Below are 20,710 nucleotides of genomic sequence, written 5' to 3'. Positions count from 1 at the left end.
CAATGGAAAAGTCATTTAATTTCTTTTTCAATTATAGAGTTATATGATAAGAGTTAAACGAGTCATTGATTTTACTGCAGTCAAAGCGGTTTAATAGCAAATATCAAGCCGGCTTTAACACTATACCGTATTTCGACATCATATCTGCCATCAGCCACTTTGCTCTCTAGATATTGGCATTAACGCTGAAAAAACACATTGGTCAATCGCTAATCCTAGACATGTTAATCTGTGTGGGCTCATTTTCCCACAAGCGTCAGTGTCTTTGCTTTAGCTATCCTAATGATGCATCGAGACAGCAGCTCCTATGATGTTTCTCTAGGGTAAATATATTCATATCTCCTGGGGGAACAGCATGGCTCTTAGAAGCTGATTTTCTAGTGGATGTTGTTACCGGTATTTTGCTACTTGCAAAATACTTATGCAATCATGCATTTGTGTGGATGTTAGTGAAAGAAAGCTGTGCATGCTGTGAACAAGTCAATTACTTTATGCATCAAGACTTCCATCAAAGACAGGTGGGAGGATTACTTGTGTTTATAAGCACATAGACATTTAACACTTACTTTCAGTAAGCTAAGCTGTTGCCAGCCATTAATAAAGGATACAGTCTTAGGGCTCCACTTTGTGTGCCAATAGCCAGAATTTTCTGTACGGGGTCAAAAGCCATGGAAGAGGGTTGATAGGGAAACCCATGTCGTAATGTCTGTGAAACAGAACATGAATCTCATCAAATTTGCATAAATTAACAAAAATGTAACAATTTACTGTCATCGTGCACTCTTAAAATTTTTTATGAATTTTTAACTCATGCCGAGTTCAGACTACACGATTTTCAAAGTAGTCGGGTCACAGATCTTTTCACACTGCATGACTATCTGGGGTAGCGTTCAGTTGCTGCTGTGTTGACACTGCACGATGGATCGGTGACAGGGGGTTTCACGACTTTACCATGGGAAGAATCGCTGACAACTTTTTCTCTGTCTGCAAACTACGTCTCACAACCAAACGCACACAAGGAGTGACAAGGAAACAATGCGAGAAAAGAAGATTATGAAGAAGGAAATGTCCCCAAACGTCCAGCTGCCCTGTATGTCGCCAATGTTATTTTCAGTCAGAATCGCCAATAGGTCCAGATATCTAGCATGCCAGATAATTCACGGGGTGATTCTCTCAGATTGTGTCTAGCTCAAACTGTGCGATTGTCACGATTTGCCAGTGATTTCGGGCATTTGTCGATTTCTCAAAACCTATCGGTAAGTCAAAATCTGGGCTAAAATCGTGCAGTCTGAACTCGGCATCAGAGATATTTTAGAAAATCTTTGTGATCGTCATATGATGTTTATACAGCGTACATTTGGAAGTTAAGAAAGACATGAAGAATAATAAAAAAGAACAGGATTTTTATTTTTAGGTGAACTACTATTTTGAACGCATGCAATTTAAAAATCACAAATTTTGGTGAACATTATTCCATGTCAACCTGTTCATGAAACTGAAACATAATTCATACAGAAATGAAAACATCATTAGGGAAGTGTATAATCATGATATATTGATATTTCCTGCAGATACACAAAGGAATGATATATCAATAAACCATGTAAAAAAGGACAAACAATTTAATAAAAACAAATGATTAAAAGTTTGCATTTGCCCCCTCTACCAAAACTTGAACAATTATTGTGTGCCTTAGTAGATTTAACGATATAAAATAAGTAAACTATATTTGAAAAAACTTAATTCTTGTTTTTTTTAACCAAAATTTGAGTTAAAATAACATAAAAATGTGAGTAATTTGAGTAATTCTAAATGAACACATTATTGAGTAAATTCAACTTTATTTTATCATGTATAATCCACTTAAATTTGTAAGAAGGAAACCAGACCAGTCTCTTCTTACTTGCTCATCATAATGTGGTATATAATAATAAATGTGTAAAGAAAATAGATACTTTTACATGATTAAATCAGGACAAGAAGAAAGCCTTAAAAAGTATTTAAAACATTATCTATAGGCCATCTTGCAAGATGTAAACAACACTGGTCCAGAAGCACTTCCTGTTTCAGTTTTTTAATATTGAACAAAATATTTATTTATATTAATTAATATCTGAACAAAATACAAACAACAGAAAATTTTGAACTGAATCAAAATGTAAAATAAATGTGAACTAAAAAAAAACTTAAAACAACAGGAAGACAGGAAGTGGTTTTGGACCACTGTTGTTTACATCTTGCAAAATGGTCTATATATAGTATCGTAAATATTATTAGAGATTTATTAAGTAGATATCACATTTTTTACAATGTAATTTTCCTTAACTTAGTTAAGTAGATTTACTTAATATACATACCGGTATGTGTGAAATTTACTTGAAACATATTAGTGCAAAAGCGAATTTATGTAAATTCTACTTGTTTTTTACTTATAGGTTATGGAGGAAGTAGTTCAATGGACATGAATTTCTGAAGGATCCCATTCATTTTCTTCAAAAAGAACTGAAAAGCCACACAAGTAGCTAAAATTTTAAAGACTCATGTTTAATTGATTGTTAAGGACTACACTACCCATAATCCTGAGGTGGGGTCCAATCAGAGAAGTCATAACCATGGCACTTTATAATTTGGTTATCTAGTAAAATATTTGGTCTGTGGGCAAACCTCTGACACGTAAAAACAGTTCACTGTAAAATACATTGCTATGTTAAACTTTAAGCTAATTTAACCTCAGTGACCAACTGGAAGGTCAGTAAGGTTTTCAAAGTCCAGTCAGCAGATCCGTTCCCACAAGAAACGGTTTCTTAAATCCGAATTCAACTAAAGCGACTTTCAAAGCACAAGTATTTCTGGACTGACAAGATATCCACGGCTTTACCCCTGACAGAAATGAGTCTGTAAGATCACCTCATACTAACTTTAATCGGTCTCAGTAATTTCCGCATTAGACAAATCTATCTCAAAATAACTCCTGACCAACTGTCACCTGTCATCTCGGAAAAGCATGATTTATATTGATAAACCCCATTCGATGTTATTATTTTAGTCGACGACCAACTCTGAAGCGATTTAAATGCCATCAAGCGCCCGCGCGCCGCTCGGTCTCTAGCATAAATACTGAAGCGCGCTCGGCGTCAATCACCTCAACACTGAACACTACTGAACATCGTATAAAATCACAGTAAATAATCCCACCTTGCAAAGCTGGAAATTCTCCGATTGCAGGGTCTCCTGAATCATGTCATTCTCCCGGTTTCCCGTTTGAGGTGACGCGGCGGAGGAAGAGGACGCCGCAGTCAACCCGTCCAACACCTTCCTGATATTAAACTTCTTCATTATGCCACCAGCAAACGCGATATTTAACGCAAATTCTGCATAAACTAAAGGTGGCAAAGACGCAGCCACACAAGCGCGCTGTTGTTGTGTTTCGCCTCACATGTCAGGCGGTGTTGTCATCCTGTCCTCGTGCCCAGGCGGATGTCATAATCTCGCATTCATTTCCTAAACACGACGTTTGCTCAATCGTCTCTTGTTTTGCATCGTAATCGTGCCACAGACAGCGTAATCCAGTTAGATTTGGCCGATCTGCCTGTGTACTGTTCCCTCCCCTTGGCTGCTTCCCCGCTGCTAACGCGGAAACGCAGAGAGCTGCAATCACCGCGACGCATCTGCGCATGCGCCGTCGAAGCGACACCCGGATGTGCTGCGGCGCACTGACTCCGGATCAGCCGCGGAGGGGATCTAAAACGTAACCTTCAGGAAAGTCAACAGTACCGACAACAGATTGTGATTATGACATGCACAATTATGGCTTTCTTTAGATTTAACAATGATATATTTATGTATTATTAATAATAATATATTGTTTTAGTAAATTATTTTATACAATTATGGAGAATGGGGGTGGTTATCACAATAATTCAGGGAGAATTACTATGTGCGTGTTTATTTCTGTATGTATTACTTTAAAATCGTAAAAAAAAAGTTAAAAAAAAGTAACTTTCCCCATTGTTTTCAAGTATTGACTCAACACTTTTAAATCGTGCTTTTAAAGAGCTAATCATCTCTCTCTCTCTCTCTCTCTCTCTCTCTCTCTCTCTCTCTCTCTCTCTCTCTCTCTCTCTCTCTCTCTCTCTCTCTCTCTCTCTCTCTCTCTCAGCGCTGCATCATCACTATCACACAATTACTGTATGTTATCACATTTTTGCTAATTAAAGTAACTTAATTAATATGCTAATTAATGCTTTAATCTAAATTATGTAATAATGCAGACCCGGCGCTGGGGGCGTGCCCTGTGCCCCATATGTGATTTTAACAAATACAATATTATCACAAAATATGCACACGATATAATATTGATATGGTTGATTAGTTTGTATTGGTTTTCTAGAGGCTATTTTAGTGTTTGCAAAGAGTGACTTTTTGTGGGCGTGGCCGTGGTCGTAAGTGACAGTTCTGCAGCAGCGGTATTAAGTTTTGTACATATACATTTATGCTGTTTATGTATGTTTACTACTGTGTATATTTTGTATATCTGTTGTTTTTCTCACATTCATATTTTAAAACGTGGCTTATCATATTTTATAGCTCGCTGCGGCCATAAAACGTCTGCAAATATCTTTAGTATTTGATAAAAAAAATAAAAAAGACCATATTTTGCATTTCAGTTATGACATTAAAAGGCTCAGCAATACAGTTTTTCTTAACTTTGTGGAATTTGCCTGTTTTCCTTGATTTGTTTCCAACGTTTTCTGTCACCATTCTGCGCGTGCCGTGCAACTGCAGTGATGTAACTGTGACGTCTCCTCACAAGCTGCTCCCCTAAGAAAATGAATGACGTATACTTCTACATTTGAAATATATTTTTTTACGATTTTTTCCTCATATAAGCTACATTATATTTTGGCCAAAAGAGAAACCTTTAAGAAACAAATAATATATTTATTACAGCACATTTTTACTTTCTTGATAGCATGAAATGTAAAGGACTGAGTGCGTAATACCCACTAGATGGAGCCACAATCTCTCCTACAATATCATGAGCAATGCTATAATTTAATAATCACTGAAATGCAGGATATTAATGAACAGAGACAAAAATAAATATTTAAAAAAAAAATTGCATCAGATTGTGTAATCAAGAAAATCTGACATTTTGTACCAGGAGGCCAATGCTGAATTTTATATCATATTTTATATCTGATATCAATGATTGCATTTGACTATAAACAATACATATTTATTCTTTATTTTACCTGTTAATCCTAAAACTTTATATTAAGTTCAAAGTGTAAATGAAAAATGGTCTCAGATTTTTGGACCGCGTACTGTATATGTAATAGAATACCCTATTAAACACACATGAATGAAATGTATAGTGTTGTTTAACAATCAGTGTCGTAGGAGAAATAAAGTCCCTTGATTTAGTTTGTTATTCCAGGCTGATCCCTCCTGCTTGTGATTCTCAGGTTCTGTACATCAGCAGGATCATCATCCGTTTCTCCAGGAGAACCATCTGCTACCACAACACGAAACTTGTGCTGTAACCCATCACAGGCTGAGAGAAACCCCATGTGTTCAGTGATACAATTTGGCCCACATTAAAGGTAAGCAAGGTCTTGTAAGAGGGTAAACTGAATAATTGAGAATATTTTAATGTTTCTATTCCACCCAAAAAATATACATCTCCTAATTATATCTATAAACCAGACAAGAAAAGGTTTGATATAAAAATCTTGATAGTAAAAGAAAACTAAGAAAAAAGTAAGACAATATTTTATTTGACAAGTCTTGACCCCTTTCTACGTTCTCAGACAAAAGGTGCAGATGCTGTCTCTGGAGTGGTACCCTTTAAAAAAAGTACACCGTTGTACTGAGAGGTGCATATTAGTACCCCAAATGTATTCATGCCTATTGTAGGACCTTTTAAGTACCCTCCCAGTGGTAGCTTTTGTAGTAAGCAGCACTATAAATGTTTGTAAACTAGAGGGCAGTACAGTGCTTCAAAAAATACAAATGCAAACACATCAGAATTTGATCTGACTTTTGAGTTTGTACTCAAAGTCAACCTGCCCCACATTCATTGTTAAAATTGTCTCAAGTGATGAAATCACAAGAGGGTTGTAATTAACTTTCATTGAGTGTATTTTGCAAACTCTTGGTTAAGATCCAGCTAAAAATAGAATTCAGATTGTCTTCATACACCACATGATGTAATGTCTTAAATATAATGTATTTATGCTTTTATTTTATTTTCACGAAACTACCTTCACACAAACTTTGAAATGAGTTTGTACAGTATGTGTATATGTAGGTCACAGACCAAAACCATCAAATAAACTTTTATATCCTTTTTAAAACAGATCAGCCAAAAAAGTTCATAAGCGGCCACTAGGTGAGTATCATTTAGATATATATATATATACATTTGGTATCAGCATGTAGCTCTGAGGTACTAAAATAAACTCTTTAGGTACCGAGGTGCATGTACTTTTTGAAAGGGTACTGCCTCAGGGACAGCTGGGGACCATTTTGTTCTGACAGTAAAGGGTTAAACAATCGATGAAAACCTGCTTCATAATAAGATATTAATAAACATCATATTATTTGTAAACAACAGTAATGTGAAGAGGCTCAAATATGTGCTATGTAGAACAGATCCCCAGACACACACCAAGGACTCAACAAAGTAAAACTATGGGACAGTGCAGAACAGATGGGAGAGTAAAAATATCTGCCCTCATATACAAACACACTATGTCAGCAGATTCTTGCCTCTAGGCTTGACGTTCGCAGGGAATCATTGAGAACCAGGATGAGACCGCCACAGTAATCCGTTAGACTCGGATAAGACCACCACAGTCCTACACTATATGGAACGTTAAAGATATGAGTAACCCTGTCATTGTCAAAATAACGATGTGAATAAATGATTCAATTGGTTACATACTGTACAATTTACTTAAAAAAATCTTCGTAACAATTTGCACAAACTGTTTTTAAGTAAAATGTACTGCTCTAAGTACAATTTACCTACTAAAATAAAATAAAAATTTACTTAATACATGAAACATTAAATAATTAAGTTGATGTCACTTAATTATTTTTATTTAAGAAATTAGATTCATTTTAATTGTATAGGTCTATTACTTTTTTGAATATTGATGTATTGCTGTCCTAAAAATATTAAATAAATCTTATTTACTGTTCTATGGTAGATTTTATTTACTATTTCTTACTTTCTTTAACAATTGTATGGACTAAATGGTATAACACAAAATTCATGACTGACTATAAGTAATAACTAGACTAGACAACTAAAAGAACAGACTAGACAGGAACAAACTATCACTAGACAGGAACTTGACTTTAAATACAACCGGAGAGGAACTTGACTTTAAATACAACTAGACAGGAGACAAACTTTAAATACAACTACTTGCAGACTTGACAATATACAAAACGAACCAGCACAGGACAGCAAACACAAGGGCATTAAATAGAAGAGCAAATCAAGAAGGGAACAGGTGACATGAAACAATAACAAGGTGATTAACGGGGAAACACGGGGGCCGGGTCAGGAGACAAGACAAGCACACAGCACAAAGGCCATGTGCTACCACACAAAACATGCGGCACTGTCATGATCCTGCCACAAGGAGCAAAAACTATGACCTGAGGGCAGGAGCATGACAGTACCCCCCCTCAAGGGACGCCACTTGGCGGCCCTCAAGGGGAAACACAGTACAAGACAAACTGAGACAGACAAGACCCAGTGAAACATGACAAGTAATAGAGGCAGGCAAAAATACAAAACAGGTTTGGGATGACACAAAAACAACAAACATGGGAGGTGGAACAAAAGCGTTCATGGGGGGAGGTCCAAGCAGGGTGGAACTGGGTGAGGAAGGAGTCCTTGAGCTGTGGGGTGAGGGAGACGCACCAGTGCGAGAAGTCCGGGAAGGTTTAGTAAGGGTTTTGGAAGAGGCAGGCTTGGGTAAGGACACACAAGGGAAAGGTCCAGGAGGAACAAACTGAGGCAGGACAAGTCCAGGCATTACAGAAGAAGCAGAAGGAGAAGGGACAGGATTCCAAGGCTGAGAAGGGGCAGGAAAGGGCGAGGGTGTGAGACACTGGGGAACAAACACTGGTGAAATTGGAGCTTGAGGAAGTCTGGGGCTTTCCGGGACTGGGATGGAGTTGAGGGATGACATGGACAAAAAGGAACAAACTGAAGAACAGGGTGATGACGGGACAGGAGAGACTGAGGTAGAAACAGACAGCAGGTGGCTGTAGATCAGAGACTACGAAGAGCCCCGGGGGAGAATTTAGGTTGAGGGGCCGAAGCTTCCTTCGTCCTCTTCTTTCTCCAGGGGCAAGGCGCAGAGTACAAGGCAGGAGGCAGGGGATTTGTGGTGGCCGTAGCGGGTGAGGACGCATCAGAGGCGGACTCCCATTAGACCCTCCTTCCGCGCTTCCTCCAAAGGCTGACTGATGAGATTTGGCTCTCAGGAGTCTCATTGGCTGGGTCCTCCATGGCCACGACAGCCATGATCTGGTCCTCTGGGACTGACGGCAGTGGGACAGGTGTTTCAGTCTCAGTCCCTGGACTCCTCATGACGCATGGTGTATCATAGTTGGTCCAAGTCGTAAGCCTCCTCATCTTAACGGGGCTCAATGAGTCAGCTTCTAAAGACATTGAACCCAGAGTCTTTTGCACATGCAAGGAACTCTAGGACGAAGCCTCGAAGAGTACATGGGCCCGGTGGGCACGCAGGGTGCACAGCGGACTGTCCATCTCATTTTGCTGGGTTCTTCTGTGTTGGCTGGTTCTTTCTGGTGCAGGTGCGGACTAAGATGAACAAAAACAGGTTTATTTGCCAAACTGAGAAAAACAAAAACCCACGAGGGTGCAAACAACAAAACACAAGATAGCTAAAAGAACAGACTAAACAGGAACAGACTATAACAAGACAGGAACTTGACTTTAAATACAACTGGAGAGGAACTTGATTTTAAATACAACTAGTCTTACTGACTTGACAATAATACAAAACGAACCAGCACAGGACAGCAAACACAAGAGCATAAAATAAAGGAGCAAATCAAGAAGGGAACAGGTGACATGAATGAAACAATAACACGGTGATTAACGAGGAGACGCGGGGGCCGGGTCAGGATACGAGACAAGCACACAACACAAAGGCCATGTGCTACCACACAAAACATGTGGCACTGTCATGATCCTGCCACAAGGGGCAAAAACTATGACATGAGGGCAGGACCATGACAGTTTTTGTTCTGTGAAAAAGCATAAATAATCAAAATAATTAAGTTCATTTCACGTAAATGTTTTAGTTTAATGGATTTTATACCCTTAAGATTTTTTAAGCAGACGTAAACTAGCTAAATTACTTTCTTTATTAAAATGTACTTAGGACTATGTGCAGTGACTATAAAACAGTTAAATAACACATGGAAATATACTATTCACGCACAGTTCATAATGTACATAAATTAATTGTGTATTTATCATTATTTTACTTAGGTTCTCAATAAATGTTTATATTACTAAGATTATTAGGGTTAATCTAATATATTTTACTACACCAAAATTAGTTTTTTCAGTGTTTGTATGTCATTAGTAACTTTTGGTAAATTAAATTGTGGTCTTTCATTATTGACGCATTTTACAATATCAAGCAGATGGTTCATAGGTCAGGTAGGTTGAAACAGTATATTAATGTTGGTACTGTAACTAGTGTATTTTTATGAACTATTGAAATTAAGTTAAGAACTGTAAAAATAGGGTAAAAATATCCTATATAAGTTTGAGCTTTTATCTTTCTGCTTTAATAGATTTCTAAAGTTTAAAATCGCAATGGAAAAGAATGACACTTAAAACTTTTCAAGAGGAACAGGAGTGTAATATTACAGAGGGATGATCAATTTATTATATTATATAATCTGACTTTAATCTGAGGTACATGATATGCAGTGCTTGATGGCAAAAATTATTTTGTAACAAAGAAACTTTAAAGCTGTGAAGGAAAATGTAATATATTTCTCACATTAACTCTCACAGGCAAAGAGTTGCATGCATTTTTCATTTAAAGCACTTTTCAAAAGCATTTTTCTCTAAGGAACCTAGCATGTGATTTACATAAGGAATAATATAGAAAAATATTTTACTGTTTAATGTAGAAAGATACGATAATAAATGTATGGCTGCATTCCATAATTTTATTGCCATTAGGTAGTGATTCATTTGTAAAACTGAAAGTATGCCACAAATAATTAATAATTATGCATCAACATGTCCCATTGTTAGGTAAATAAATATCTGTCATATTCTGCCACGATGTTAAGTGAATCAGAACGTTGAGCCTCTTGTCTTTTCTTTAGACAGTGAAAGTAAACAGCATCTGTAATAACTGACCCTTCATCATTTATTCTGCAGATTAAAGCAATGCCTCATTTATAATAATTTCTTCTATATTGCACAAACTGTACACCTAAGTATTTACAACATCAAGTGTTCAAATGCTCAATATAAGCATCTGCATGAAGTGTTTATCATCATGTGTGCATTATGCACTTTATAGACATAGACATGAGACACAGTTGTTTGACATTGTCATATAAAATGAATAACATATAAACCGGTCACATTTTGGAAAATCATCAACTAAATATTTAATGCAAACCAACCCTGAGATCTTACTTACAAAATATAGCGTACTTTAATACCTTAACCCTAAAACATGCTCTAAACAACATATGACAAATATTCATTTGACAAAATACCCAATTTATCTTATTATACCCATCTATGCAGAAAATTATAGCTATAATAAATATGCTTTAAAGCTAGTTTCAACACTATTGTATAATCTGTCAAGCTTCAAAACTAAAACACATTAACTGCAATACAAATAAGCAAACTTATTAAAACATCAATTTAAAATGTAATACAAATTCAATTCTTTATAATCACTTAAAATTCTGTAAGTGCAGGACTTCATTGGTCATAGCAAAAAGGGTTTACAAATCTGCTGTAAACACACAAGAACTATATTATTGTTATGAATAGTAAACATTTACATTCTGGTAAAATTGCAGTCGGTGGTCCTGTTGAGCTTCAGTTTTTACACTCTCAGAAATAAAAGTACAAAACCTGTCACAGGGTGATACCCAAAAGAACACATTTGTGGGGCATATTGGCCCCCTAAAGATACATATTAGTAGGTATTATATATTTACCTAAATACTACATATTAGGAACATTTTAAAGGGTACCGCCCCCTAAAAATGGTAGTTCTACTTTAAAATGAAAAATATGATTAAATATTACAAGCTCTGGCTTGGAGGTATGACAATTTCAATCCAGAGGTTGCTAATATATATTTACAGTAAATCATCAAGAAACTAAAGCAAATGATGATATACAATTTTTGTTGTACTTTAAACACATAATGCATTAAAAACAGTTAGACATTGGCACTTGCTACATGTTACTCTTAAGCCATTGTGTTATCTACACTTATTTTAATGCATATTAAAGGTGCAGTGTGTCATTTTTAAAAGGATCTCTTGACAGAAATGCAAAATAATATACAAAACTATTGCATCAGGGGTGTATAAAGACCTTTTTATAATGAACCGTTATGTTTTTATTACCTTAGAATGAGACGTTTTTATCTACATACACTGAGGGTCCCCTAACATGGAAGTCGCCATTTTGTGCCATGATGTTTCTACAGAAGCCCTTAATGGACAAACTTTTTTAACTAAGTTGTCTCCGTCGATGACATGTTTTTCCAGTGGCGGCTACTGTAGCTTCTCTATGCGTTTCAAAAGTGAGGGGTGAGCAGTGGACTGAGCTGTTGGTTGCAATTCGCAACCTCACCACTAGATGCTGCTAAAGTTTACACACTGCACCTTTAAGTAAACTATTGTTCAATGAACCGATAATAATAGCCCTGTTATTTTACAGGTTTACTTTAAAAAGCAGTATTAAATTACAAAAGTTATGATTTGGAGATACTAGACAGCTACTAGACAGATATATTAACGGATGTATATATCTATAATGAACAGATACACAAATGCTCCAATTAAACATCATTACAATGAATGATGAAGGTTTAGTGTCAAACATCATATTTTGAAACTCACTTCATTAAAATCCACTACTGATCGACTTCTGTTTAGGATCCAAATTTAAATTACCAATAACTGGTGAACTGACCAGCTATCAATGGCTGTTACTTGCTATTTCTCATCTCCCATTAAACAATATATTGCATTATTTATAAAAATATATAATTTTCTTGAAACTGTATTTGAAATATGACAGGGCATATTGTTTGGTCTGGTTGCAATCAAATCTACAAGGGGTTGTTATAAAATACAAAAAACTTTGGCCAGCCTAGAAATATTTCTGAAAACTTTCCACTAAGTTAAATGGACTACAAGACCACCATAAGTTTGGCGATATAATGTTACTGTCCATATATAATGATACATTTTATTTGCGTTTGGAACTGGGCAAGTGTTAATTTTGAACCCTGGTTAACCTCCAGACTCTTTCTTTAAATGTTCTGATCACACAAAGCCAAAGGCTTCTAATGCACCGACTTATGTCACATGATTGCACACTAATATAATAAAACAAAGACAAGCTTACAGCTAGTGAAACAATCTCTTATAATTATACCTATATAAATCTTCTTTATTAAAGGGTTGAAGAGCTTTGCTTAAAGTCTCCGAGAATGACAGACGCGTACGTCACACTCGGAGGTGTGCATAAGATGGACTCAGACACGGGGGAGTTGGGAACGGGGCTGCCCGAACCAAGAGAATCTCTGAATGGGGAAGGAGGCATGAGAGCCACGGAGTCCTCCATTGCCGTTTTAATCTGTACAAGGTCCTCTTCATCATGAATTTGTGCATTGTCATACATGTAGCCGTGGAGGAGTCCAAACTGCTCATTCTCAACCTCCTCCAGAGGGGAATCGGGCTCATCCGGGTACGAATCCAGACGCATGGGTTTGACAGGTTGAGAATGCAGCACTTGAGGTCGGTAGGTCAACCCAAACCCATTGCCCGGTTCAGGCAGGCTTATAATCTCATCCAAATCAGGCGTGTTTGAACTAAATTTGGCCACTCCTTCCTGCAGGAGGTCTGAAATAATATGTTGGGGGTGAACACTGTTTCGGGTGTAAAATTTTAGATCCGTGCCCTCCTTTGCCGGTTTGCTTACAGGTGACTGCCTGAGAGGCATTAGATCAGTGCTGACTGAAGAGTTGTATCGGATGGCGTCGCCTTCGTCTTCCTCGGCTACGTTATAAAGAGTTTTTGTGCTCAGGTCAGAAAACTCCATGGCCGTGTCATTGTAGGTGTTTGTCAGCGGTTTAATGACAGCCGTCTGATTGGAGCCGCTTTCCTGTCTCTTCACATGTACTGACAGTCTGTGCCACATGTGTTCTCCTTTGGGAGGATGTCTTGAACCTGGTTCAGACCATGACACAGACTTGCCATTAGAACTATGAACAAAATAAAAGCCGCTGTTATTTCACAGGAACCGAGAAAGGTCAACACAAGAACAACATTTCTGGTTCGTGTAAAAATTTGTGCAAAACTTGCAAGAATGCACCAAGTTTTGAAGTGCGTCACTAAAACATTTATCACAAAATATCACACTGAAGATTTGGCACATACATGTTACAAAAGTATTTAGGATATAAAGGTCCAGATAGGAATTGAGAAATAAATCATGGTCAAATTTCCCTAATGTTTGCTTTTTGAAACATGACTAAATCATATGAGATGGCATCTGGATCATCACAACTTTGTTTTAAAATTAATTTGTTCACTCAAATTGTTATAATGAAAATACTGTCATTCTAGTAGTCACATAAACTGTGTTTTCATTATAGATTTGCACAAAACTTTAGCAATATTTTTTAAATGTCGACAAAAAAACTAATCCCCAAAAAATTTTTACAAAATGTTTTTGTAAAAACAGCAGTTCCATCCAAACATGAAGCAAATCTTTTCAAAATTCGCAAAAAAAGAAAAAGAAAATAATGCGAATATAATCTAGTAATTAACAGTAAACAAATCAAGGAAGTAAACAAATCTTGGAAAATGGAGACAGGAGTAGTTTAGTTACATTTAGGCAAGTTTTTTATTTTTTAGCAGAGCTGCTTGTAATTGCCAAACTGATATGCACAAAAAAAGGAATGCGTTTTTTTTTATGCAGGCACTAACAGCAAGGGCACAGTGACATCGAGCCCCAAAATGGGAAAGACAACGACAATGGAAACAGCTAGACGCTCAGTCACGTGGTTTTAATATTCGCTACGTCAGAATTTATTTAGAAAATGCATCCCATCTCCCGTTATTCGCATTTACTCTTTTTCGCATAAGTCAAAAACCAACTCAAGGAAGGGTAAAAACTTTCTGCGAATAAAGAGATTTCTATTTGAAATTTGGCATTCACTCTTTTTTTTTGCGAGATGCGCAAAATGTGCATAAAATAATGCTGATGGAAACATGGCTATTGATGGCCGTTTTTTTAATTTGTAATGTCAATTTGCGCAATTTAAGGGGTAATGGAAACGCAGCTAGTGTCAAGCATGGTTTATATGTTCTCACTTATTTTCACAATTCAAATCCGTTTTAAATAGGGCTGCACGATTCATTGCGTGCGATTGTCATGTGCATCTTGTCAATAAAGTCGGTTCCTTGATTACTATCTGCTTTCAGATGAAGCAGCATTTACATTTACAACACAAAGCCTTAGTTCTCTAACAAGATGGGCAATATCGCATTCATTATCACAGGCAATATGTCTGCGATAATGAAGGTGAAATGGCCCCAATTGCCAATAATCTAAGGCTTTGTGTAGTAAATGCCACTTCATCTGAAAGCGGGTGATGGTGATTTTCTACTAATCAATTAACCGGCTTTACTGACGAGATGCGCATGACAATCGCACACAATTTATCATGCAGCCCTATTTTTAAAGCAGCTTCATAAAAATCTGTACTGGGATAAACGTAGAGTCTATCTCAGTCCTGTTGCGTTGACACCCTTGGGTATCCAGGTTTTAAATATAGTTAACGTGCAAATCAGAGATGTCTATAAGAAGCATTAATTTAAGAAGCTTCTGCATGATGTGATCCAGAGGTCTGAAGAGAAACTGAATTACAGGACTGGACCCATGGGTGCAGCGCAACAGGGTGAGGAGAGGCCCAGCTAATGTAATCAAAATGTACTTACTTGGCATTTCCCGATCCGGTTTTCTTGCGTTTAAACATGTTCAGCAGACTGTTGCTCCTGCAAGCGATTTTTCCATCGCCTACATGCATGCGCACTACGTCTGAGGTGGTGAAAGCGCTGCGTACGTTTCTCTCGGGCTTGGCGATGATGATGTAGATTTTCGGCATGAACATGCAGCCGAGAGCCACCGTCACGCTGAGACTCACCGAGAAAGACGTGGTGATGATCTTATAGTTGGAGCCGAAGTAAATGGGCACAAAGGCTAACCAGATAATGCAGGTGGTGTACATCGTGAAGGCGATGTATTTGGCCTCATTGAAGTTGGCGGGGACGTTGCGGGTTTTGAAAGCGTAGTAGGTGCAGCTGAGGATGAGTAGGCCGTTGTAACCCAGCGGTGCCACCATGCCCATATTGCTGGTGTTGCAAATCAGAAAAACTTCTCGAATGCTTGGGTAAGACTTGATGGGCTCCGGAGGTTCCAAGATGATCAACGTGACCTCCAAAGTCAATTGCACGCTGATGAGAATGAACGCGATCACCACTTGGGCCCAGGCGCTCATGAAACGAGGCTTGCGGGTGCAGATCTTCTTTTTGCTGCCCGCCAGAATGCGAGCGATGCGGTTGGTTTTGGTGACGAGGGCCGAGTAGCACATGGAGGCCGAGAGTCCCACCAGCAGACGTTGTAGGTAGCACGAAGCTGTCGTGGGTCGAGCGATGAGGGTAAAGGGGCAGATGTAACCCAGAAAGATTCCAGCCAGGATGATGTAGCAGAGCTCACGGCTGGAGGACTTGACCACTGGCGTGTCGCGGTACAGGATGAAGATGAAGGTTACGAAACTGGTGACCAGGATGCCCAGACAGGAAAAGACGACAGCCGCGATGGATTCGGGATGACTCCACTCCAGGTGACGCAAGGGAAGAGGTTCACAGACTGTAGAGATGAGACAAAGTGATTGCGTCAGTGTATCCATAAACACAATGCATGAAGTTACTATTAATAATATTTATAAGGGCAAGCATCACTTTAACCAAGAAGCAACATCCTAGCAACCAGCCAGAACACCCTAGCAACATCATAGGGAGTCGTAGCCTAGCAATTAGTTGTAGCCTTTGTAACCCAAGAGCTGCTGGTTCAAGTCTCATGGCCGGCGGGTTGCCCACCTAGGCACCTTAACCCCAACTTGCTCCGCGGGCGCTGAAAGGATAGCTGCCCGCTGCTCTGGGTGGGCTTGTGTTCACTACTTACTGTGATGATGGGTTAAATGCAAAGATGACATTTCGAGTATGCGTTGTATACTTTATATTTATACTGTATTACTATGTCTACCAGGCCTTTAATATTGTGTCTTTATTCAAAGCATGTGAGTTGTTCATGCTTATATCCAATGGCAGAATTGTAAATGTGCATCTGTAGGATTGACCACCTGAATCTGACCGGTTCTCTCATGCACCAAGTTCTAAAGTAGGTTTCCAGCTCAACTAAAAATAAACCGTTTCTCCACTATGGGAGCAGCCATTAGACAAAAGAAAACAAAAGGAGACTGCAGTACGAGACAGCGAATGAATGCTGCCTCATTTCATATATCAGCATTTGTCATTTAAAAAATCTTTAAATCTCACTACAAAATATAAAAAATGATGCAATGAAGAAGAACATTGCCTGCTGCAAGATTTATGGTTTATTTTATTATTTATTTTATTGGTACATATCGCTTGCGACACTAAAGCTTTGTCACTTGGCACTGTCAAGATCACAGGTTTGATTTCTAGGGAATGCACATCTTGATTAAATGTAAAGCCTGAATGCAATGTAAGTCACTTTGGATAAAGATGTCTGTCGAATGCATAAATGTCTTGTAGGCTAAATGTATATACAGTATGCATTAAGAGCAGTAAGAAGAAATGGAGTGAAATGTATCTCGCATTGATGAAAAATGCATGGATGTGTCTCTCCGTTGAGCTGCTGCATTGACATTGACCATTACAGTATAAGAAAATAGGCCAGAGAAGAAAGCAGTGAAGTAGGGCTGTCGCAGTATAAGAGCTGTACAGCGCAAGCAATCTGTAAAAATGATAAATAGCCTTCAAGTGTCATGGGAAACCTTTCGGAAATAGGACAGTGAAGGTCTTTCAAAAAGCCAAATCAAAGACTTTTGGGAAAGATGTTTTTATAATTATTGTAAACTGTCTTAATTTTTAAAATCTCAACAAAATCTTAAACTCAAATTTGCAAAAAATCAGTTTTTAACACAAACTTCTAAAATGATCTTAGCTCTTTACTCTTAATGTTTCTTTTAACTGTATTATTTGTGCCTATTTTTATTTCTTCTGAGAATTATATAAAAGACAAAGAGACATTTGAGACAAAGTATTGAAATCAAAGTAAAAACTTTCCTCTGGGTTTTTAATAACAAAACGACTATCGGAAATAAAAGATAAAAAAAAGCCGTTGTACCTTGAAGCTCTTCGTCCGGCCACCATCCCAGTTCACAGGCCCTGCAGGTGAACTCATCCTGAACATATTCATTGTCTTTACAGGCCGTACAGATCCAACAGCAGCTCACTTCACCTTTCCTGATCACCTGGGAGAATAAACAGATTGAGAATAAAACACAAACAAAAGGATTATTAGGAACACCTGTTCAATTTCTCATTAATGCAATGGTGTAATGGTGTGGGGGATGTTTTCTTGGCACACTTTAGGCCCCTTAGTGCCAATTGGGCATCATTTAAATGCCACGGCCTACCTGAGCATTGTTTCTAACCATGTCCATCCCTTTATGACCACCATGTACCCATCCTCTGATGGCTACTTCCAGCAGAATAATGCACCATGTCACAAAGCTCAAATCATTTCAAATTGGTTTCTTGAACATAACAATAAGTTCCCTGTACTAAAATGGCCCCCACAGTCACCAGATCTCAACCCAATAGAGCATCTTTGGGATGTGGGGGAACGGGAACTTTGTGCCCTGGATGTGCATCCCACAAATCTCCATCAACTGCAAGATGCTATCCTATCAATATGGGCCAACATTTCTAAAGAATGCTTTCAGCACCTTGTTGAATCAATGCCACATAGAATTAAGGCAGTTCTGAAGGCGAGGGGGGGGTCAAACACAGTATTAGTATGGTGTTCCTAATAATCCTTTAGGTGAGCGTATAAAGCACTGTCTTTCCTGAAACTAATTTATAATAATGATCCATAACAGCCTGCACACCCAGCTGATGTTTAATCACAATCATGCAATAAAAAATGTGTGTTTATGCAACACCGATGGTGCATTATATTATTTTACTAAAGTGTAATGACAAGCAAAGAATGCAATGAAAGTACGGAAATATTCAAGCTGTCTTGTGGTTTGCGGTAACTTACTTTAATCTCTCCTTTAGAGCAGGGTTCACTGCATACAGAGCGAACCATCTCACTGCGGTTCATCTGAATCATGTAGTCATCAATGGTCAGGATGCCTTCGTGCCATGAGCCCACATGTAAATAATCATAGACTCCAGGCTCGACTTGCTGCAGGTTCATAATGTCATACCTTGAAGAAAGACAGCACTGAAATTAATTTGCAATGCAACATGGATTTCTTTAAAAAACTAAAATTTTATTAGATAAAGTGAAGGAAAAGCATCTATAACAAGTGTCCAGCCAACCCAGTATCACGAAATTACATACCTATAGTCACGTAAATTTTTGACTCTTTTCCGTGACACTGTCAAGTTTTTCCGCTTTTAAGCGTGACCGTATCACGCATTTCTGTTTACGTGTCACTGTCACGTAGTTGTTTCTCAACTTTTTGTCCTATTTTCTTACCATTGTCGTTTCGGTTTAGGGTTAGATTTGCATTAAATTACATCCTTACCCAAACCCAACTCTAATCCTAAGCCAGGCGACAATGGTTTAAAAATCAGAAAAAATAAATCAGAAAAAAATAGTATAAACCAATACTTAAATTGACATCCTAACGCAAACGCCAAATCTAACCCTAAACCGAAGCGACAATGGTTTGAAAATTGTAAAAAGCAGTTGAGTGACCAATACATGACAGTGACACGTAAACAGAAATGCGTGATACGGTCACGTTTAAACGCAGAAAAATGTGACAGTGTCACGGAAAAGAGTCAAAAATTTACGTGACTATAGGTACATCATTTCGTTACAGGGTTGGTCCAGAAAACAATTTAAGAAAAACATTTTGGTCACTACTTAATTCCCATATTTCATGGTATTCTGAATACTTTACAATTATTCAGAATGGAGGAGAAATTATAGTGCAATGAATAATAATTTGACTGGTATATATTTTTTGGTTTCCTGCTCCAAATACAGTCATAGTTTAGTTGGATAAGCATCTTTCATATTCTCTCTGATCCTGTGTGATTTCTCCCATTTGACTTGGTCTGACGTTCCTATAACACTGAACTTTATTTTAGAAGATCAAAAAACCTCTTTAAGATTTCCAGCTCAATATCACGATGGATACATAGATGATCTGTGTTCAAAACACTGTAAGATGTAAGTGGATGGCCAAAGCCAGACTATACTGGACTATACTGCTCCACAGTGGTTTAAAATTTAATAAATGGCTATTTTGATGTTGTTTACTTACTGTAATGCATAAAATGTTGCTTTATGTAGGGCAGCAAGCAAGACTGACCTGCCTGGCAAATCTCCATTTTCATCAAACCACACATCTTCTCCAGATACACCAGTAAAGGAGGTCTTGAGGAGAAAGTCCAGCAGCTTGCTGCCGTCAATGGGATCCATCGCTTCGCACAGGCCGACGTGATCCGGACACAGATACTGGTGCATGTCATGAAGGCCGTGAGCCATAGCATAGATGGCATTAATGACAAATCCCATCTTACTATCCTGGACATAGTTATCTACTAGACTTTCATAACCTGTGAATGATCAAAGCAAATATCACTTATTGATGAACAACTTAAATATTTTTTTGAAGATATTTAAAATCAACATGAAAAAGAATCCTTATTACATTTATGATGTGACAACAAAATGATCAGCTAGGAAAAATTGATGGGATCATGAAAATCAGGCATGTCACCATTGATAGCAGCTCACACTACTTCTTGTGAATAATTCATTATATTATTGCAAAATCTTTATTGCATGATTTTTTTCTTTTACATTATTTCTCCCAAAAACATGGCCTGGATAACATCCACCAAAAAGTGTTTCAGAGTCGAGCAAGTTATTACATTCTGATGAAAGATTATAAAAATGTTTAACATGTAATGATGAATCACGCACAATAAGATTACGCATTATGAAAGCAATCGGGGTAAATTTGATTTCATGTTGATAATAAATAATAATTTAGCACAACCAGCAAAAAAAATATATCACATATTGCAACACAATTACTGGTAAATCTGTACTGTAATAGTTCAG

The 20,710-nt window shown here is 37.7% G+C and overlaps 2 protein-coding genes and 1 long non-coding RNA gene across 10 annotated transcripts in view; 1 reads left to right on the top strand and 2 right to left on the bottom strand.

Moving 5' to 3' along the window:
- stxbp5b (syntaxin binding protein 5b (tomosyn)) overlaps positions 1-3,606 on the bottom strand; it is a 36,172-nt gene extending 32,566 nt beyond the window's left edge. For all 3 annotated transcript variants that reach the window (XM_065254328.2, XM_065254339.2, XM_065254347.2), the window contains exons 1-2: positions 3,196-3,606; positions 609-706 (exon numbers count right to left, since the gene is read on the bottom strand). In XM_065254328.2, coding sequence (XP_065110400.1) covers positions 609-706; positions 3,196-3,336 — 239 coding nt within the window. In that variant the 5' untranslated portion in view covers positions 3,337-3,606. The remainder of the gene's footprint in view (positions 1-608; positions 707-3,195) is intronic.
- A 96-nt stretch (positions 3,607-3,702) lies between these two features.
- Positions 3,703-20,053, top strand: LOC135735806 (uncharacterized). Its single transcript, XR_010527703.1, has 4 exons — positions 3,703-3,786; positions 5,469-5,606; positions 19,729-19,810; positions 19,934-20,053. It is a non-coding gene; the product is annotated as an uncharacterized lncRNA (long non-coding RNA).
- grm1b (glutamate receptor, metabotropic 1b) overlaps positions 10,426-20,710 on the bottom strand; it is an 89,965-nt gene continuing 79,680 nt past the window's right edge. For 3 of the 6 annotated variants that reach the window (XM_065254276.1, XM_065254294.1, XM_065254286.1), the window contains 5 exons: positions 19,905-20,199; positions 18,665-18,833; positions 17,744-17,870; positions 15,289-16,219; positions 10,426-13,547 (listed from right to left, as the gene is read on the bottom strand). In XM_065254276.1, coding sequence (XP_065110348.1) covers positions 12,737-13,547; positions 15,289-16,219; positions 17,744-17,870; positions 18,665-18,833; positions 19,905-20,199 — 2,333 coding nt within the window. In that variant the 3' untranslated portion in view covers positions 10,426-12,736. The remainder of the gene's footprint in view (positions 13,548-15,288; positions 16,220-17,743; positions 17,871-18,664; positions 18,834-19,904; positions 20,200-20,710) is intronic. The other 3 variants (XM_065254302.1, XM_065254310.1, XM_065254317.1) reach the window with 2 other exon arrangements.

The sequence above is a fragment of the Paramisgurnus dabryanus genome, chromosome 17 (assembly GCF_030506205.2).
Source record: "Paramisgurnus dabryanus chromosome 17, PD_genome_1.1, whole genome shotgun sequence".
In the NCBI taxonomy this organism is placed as follows: domain Eukaryota; kingdom Metazoa; phylum Chordata; class Actinopteri; order Cypriniformes; family Cobitidae; genus Paramisgurnus; species Paramisgurnus dabryanus.
The sequence above is the reverse complement of the archived record's forward strand: the minus strand, read 5'-3'. Positions and strand labels throughout refer to the sequence as shown.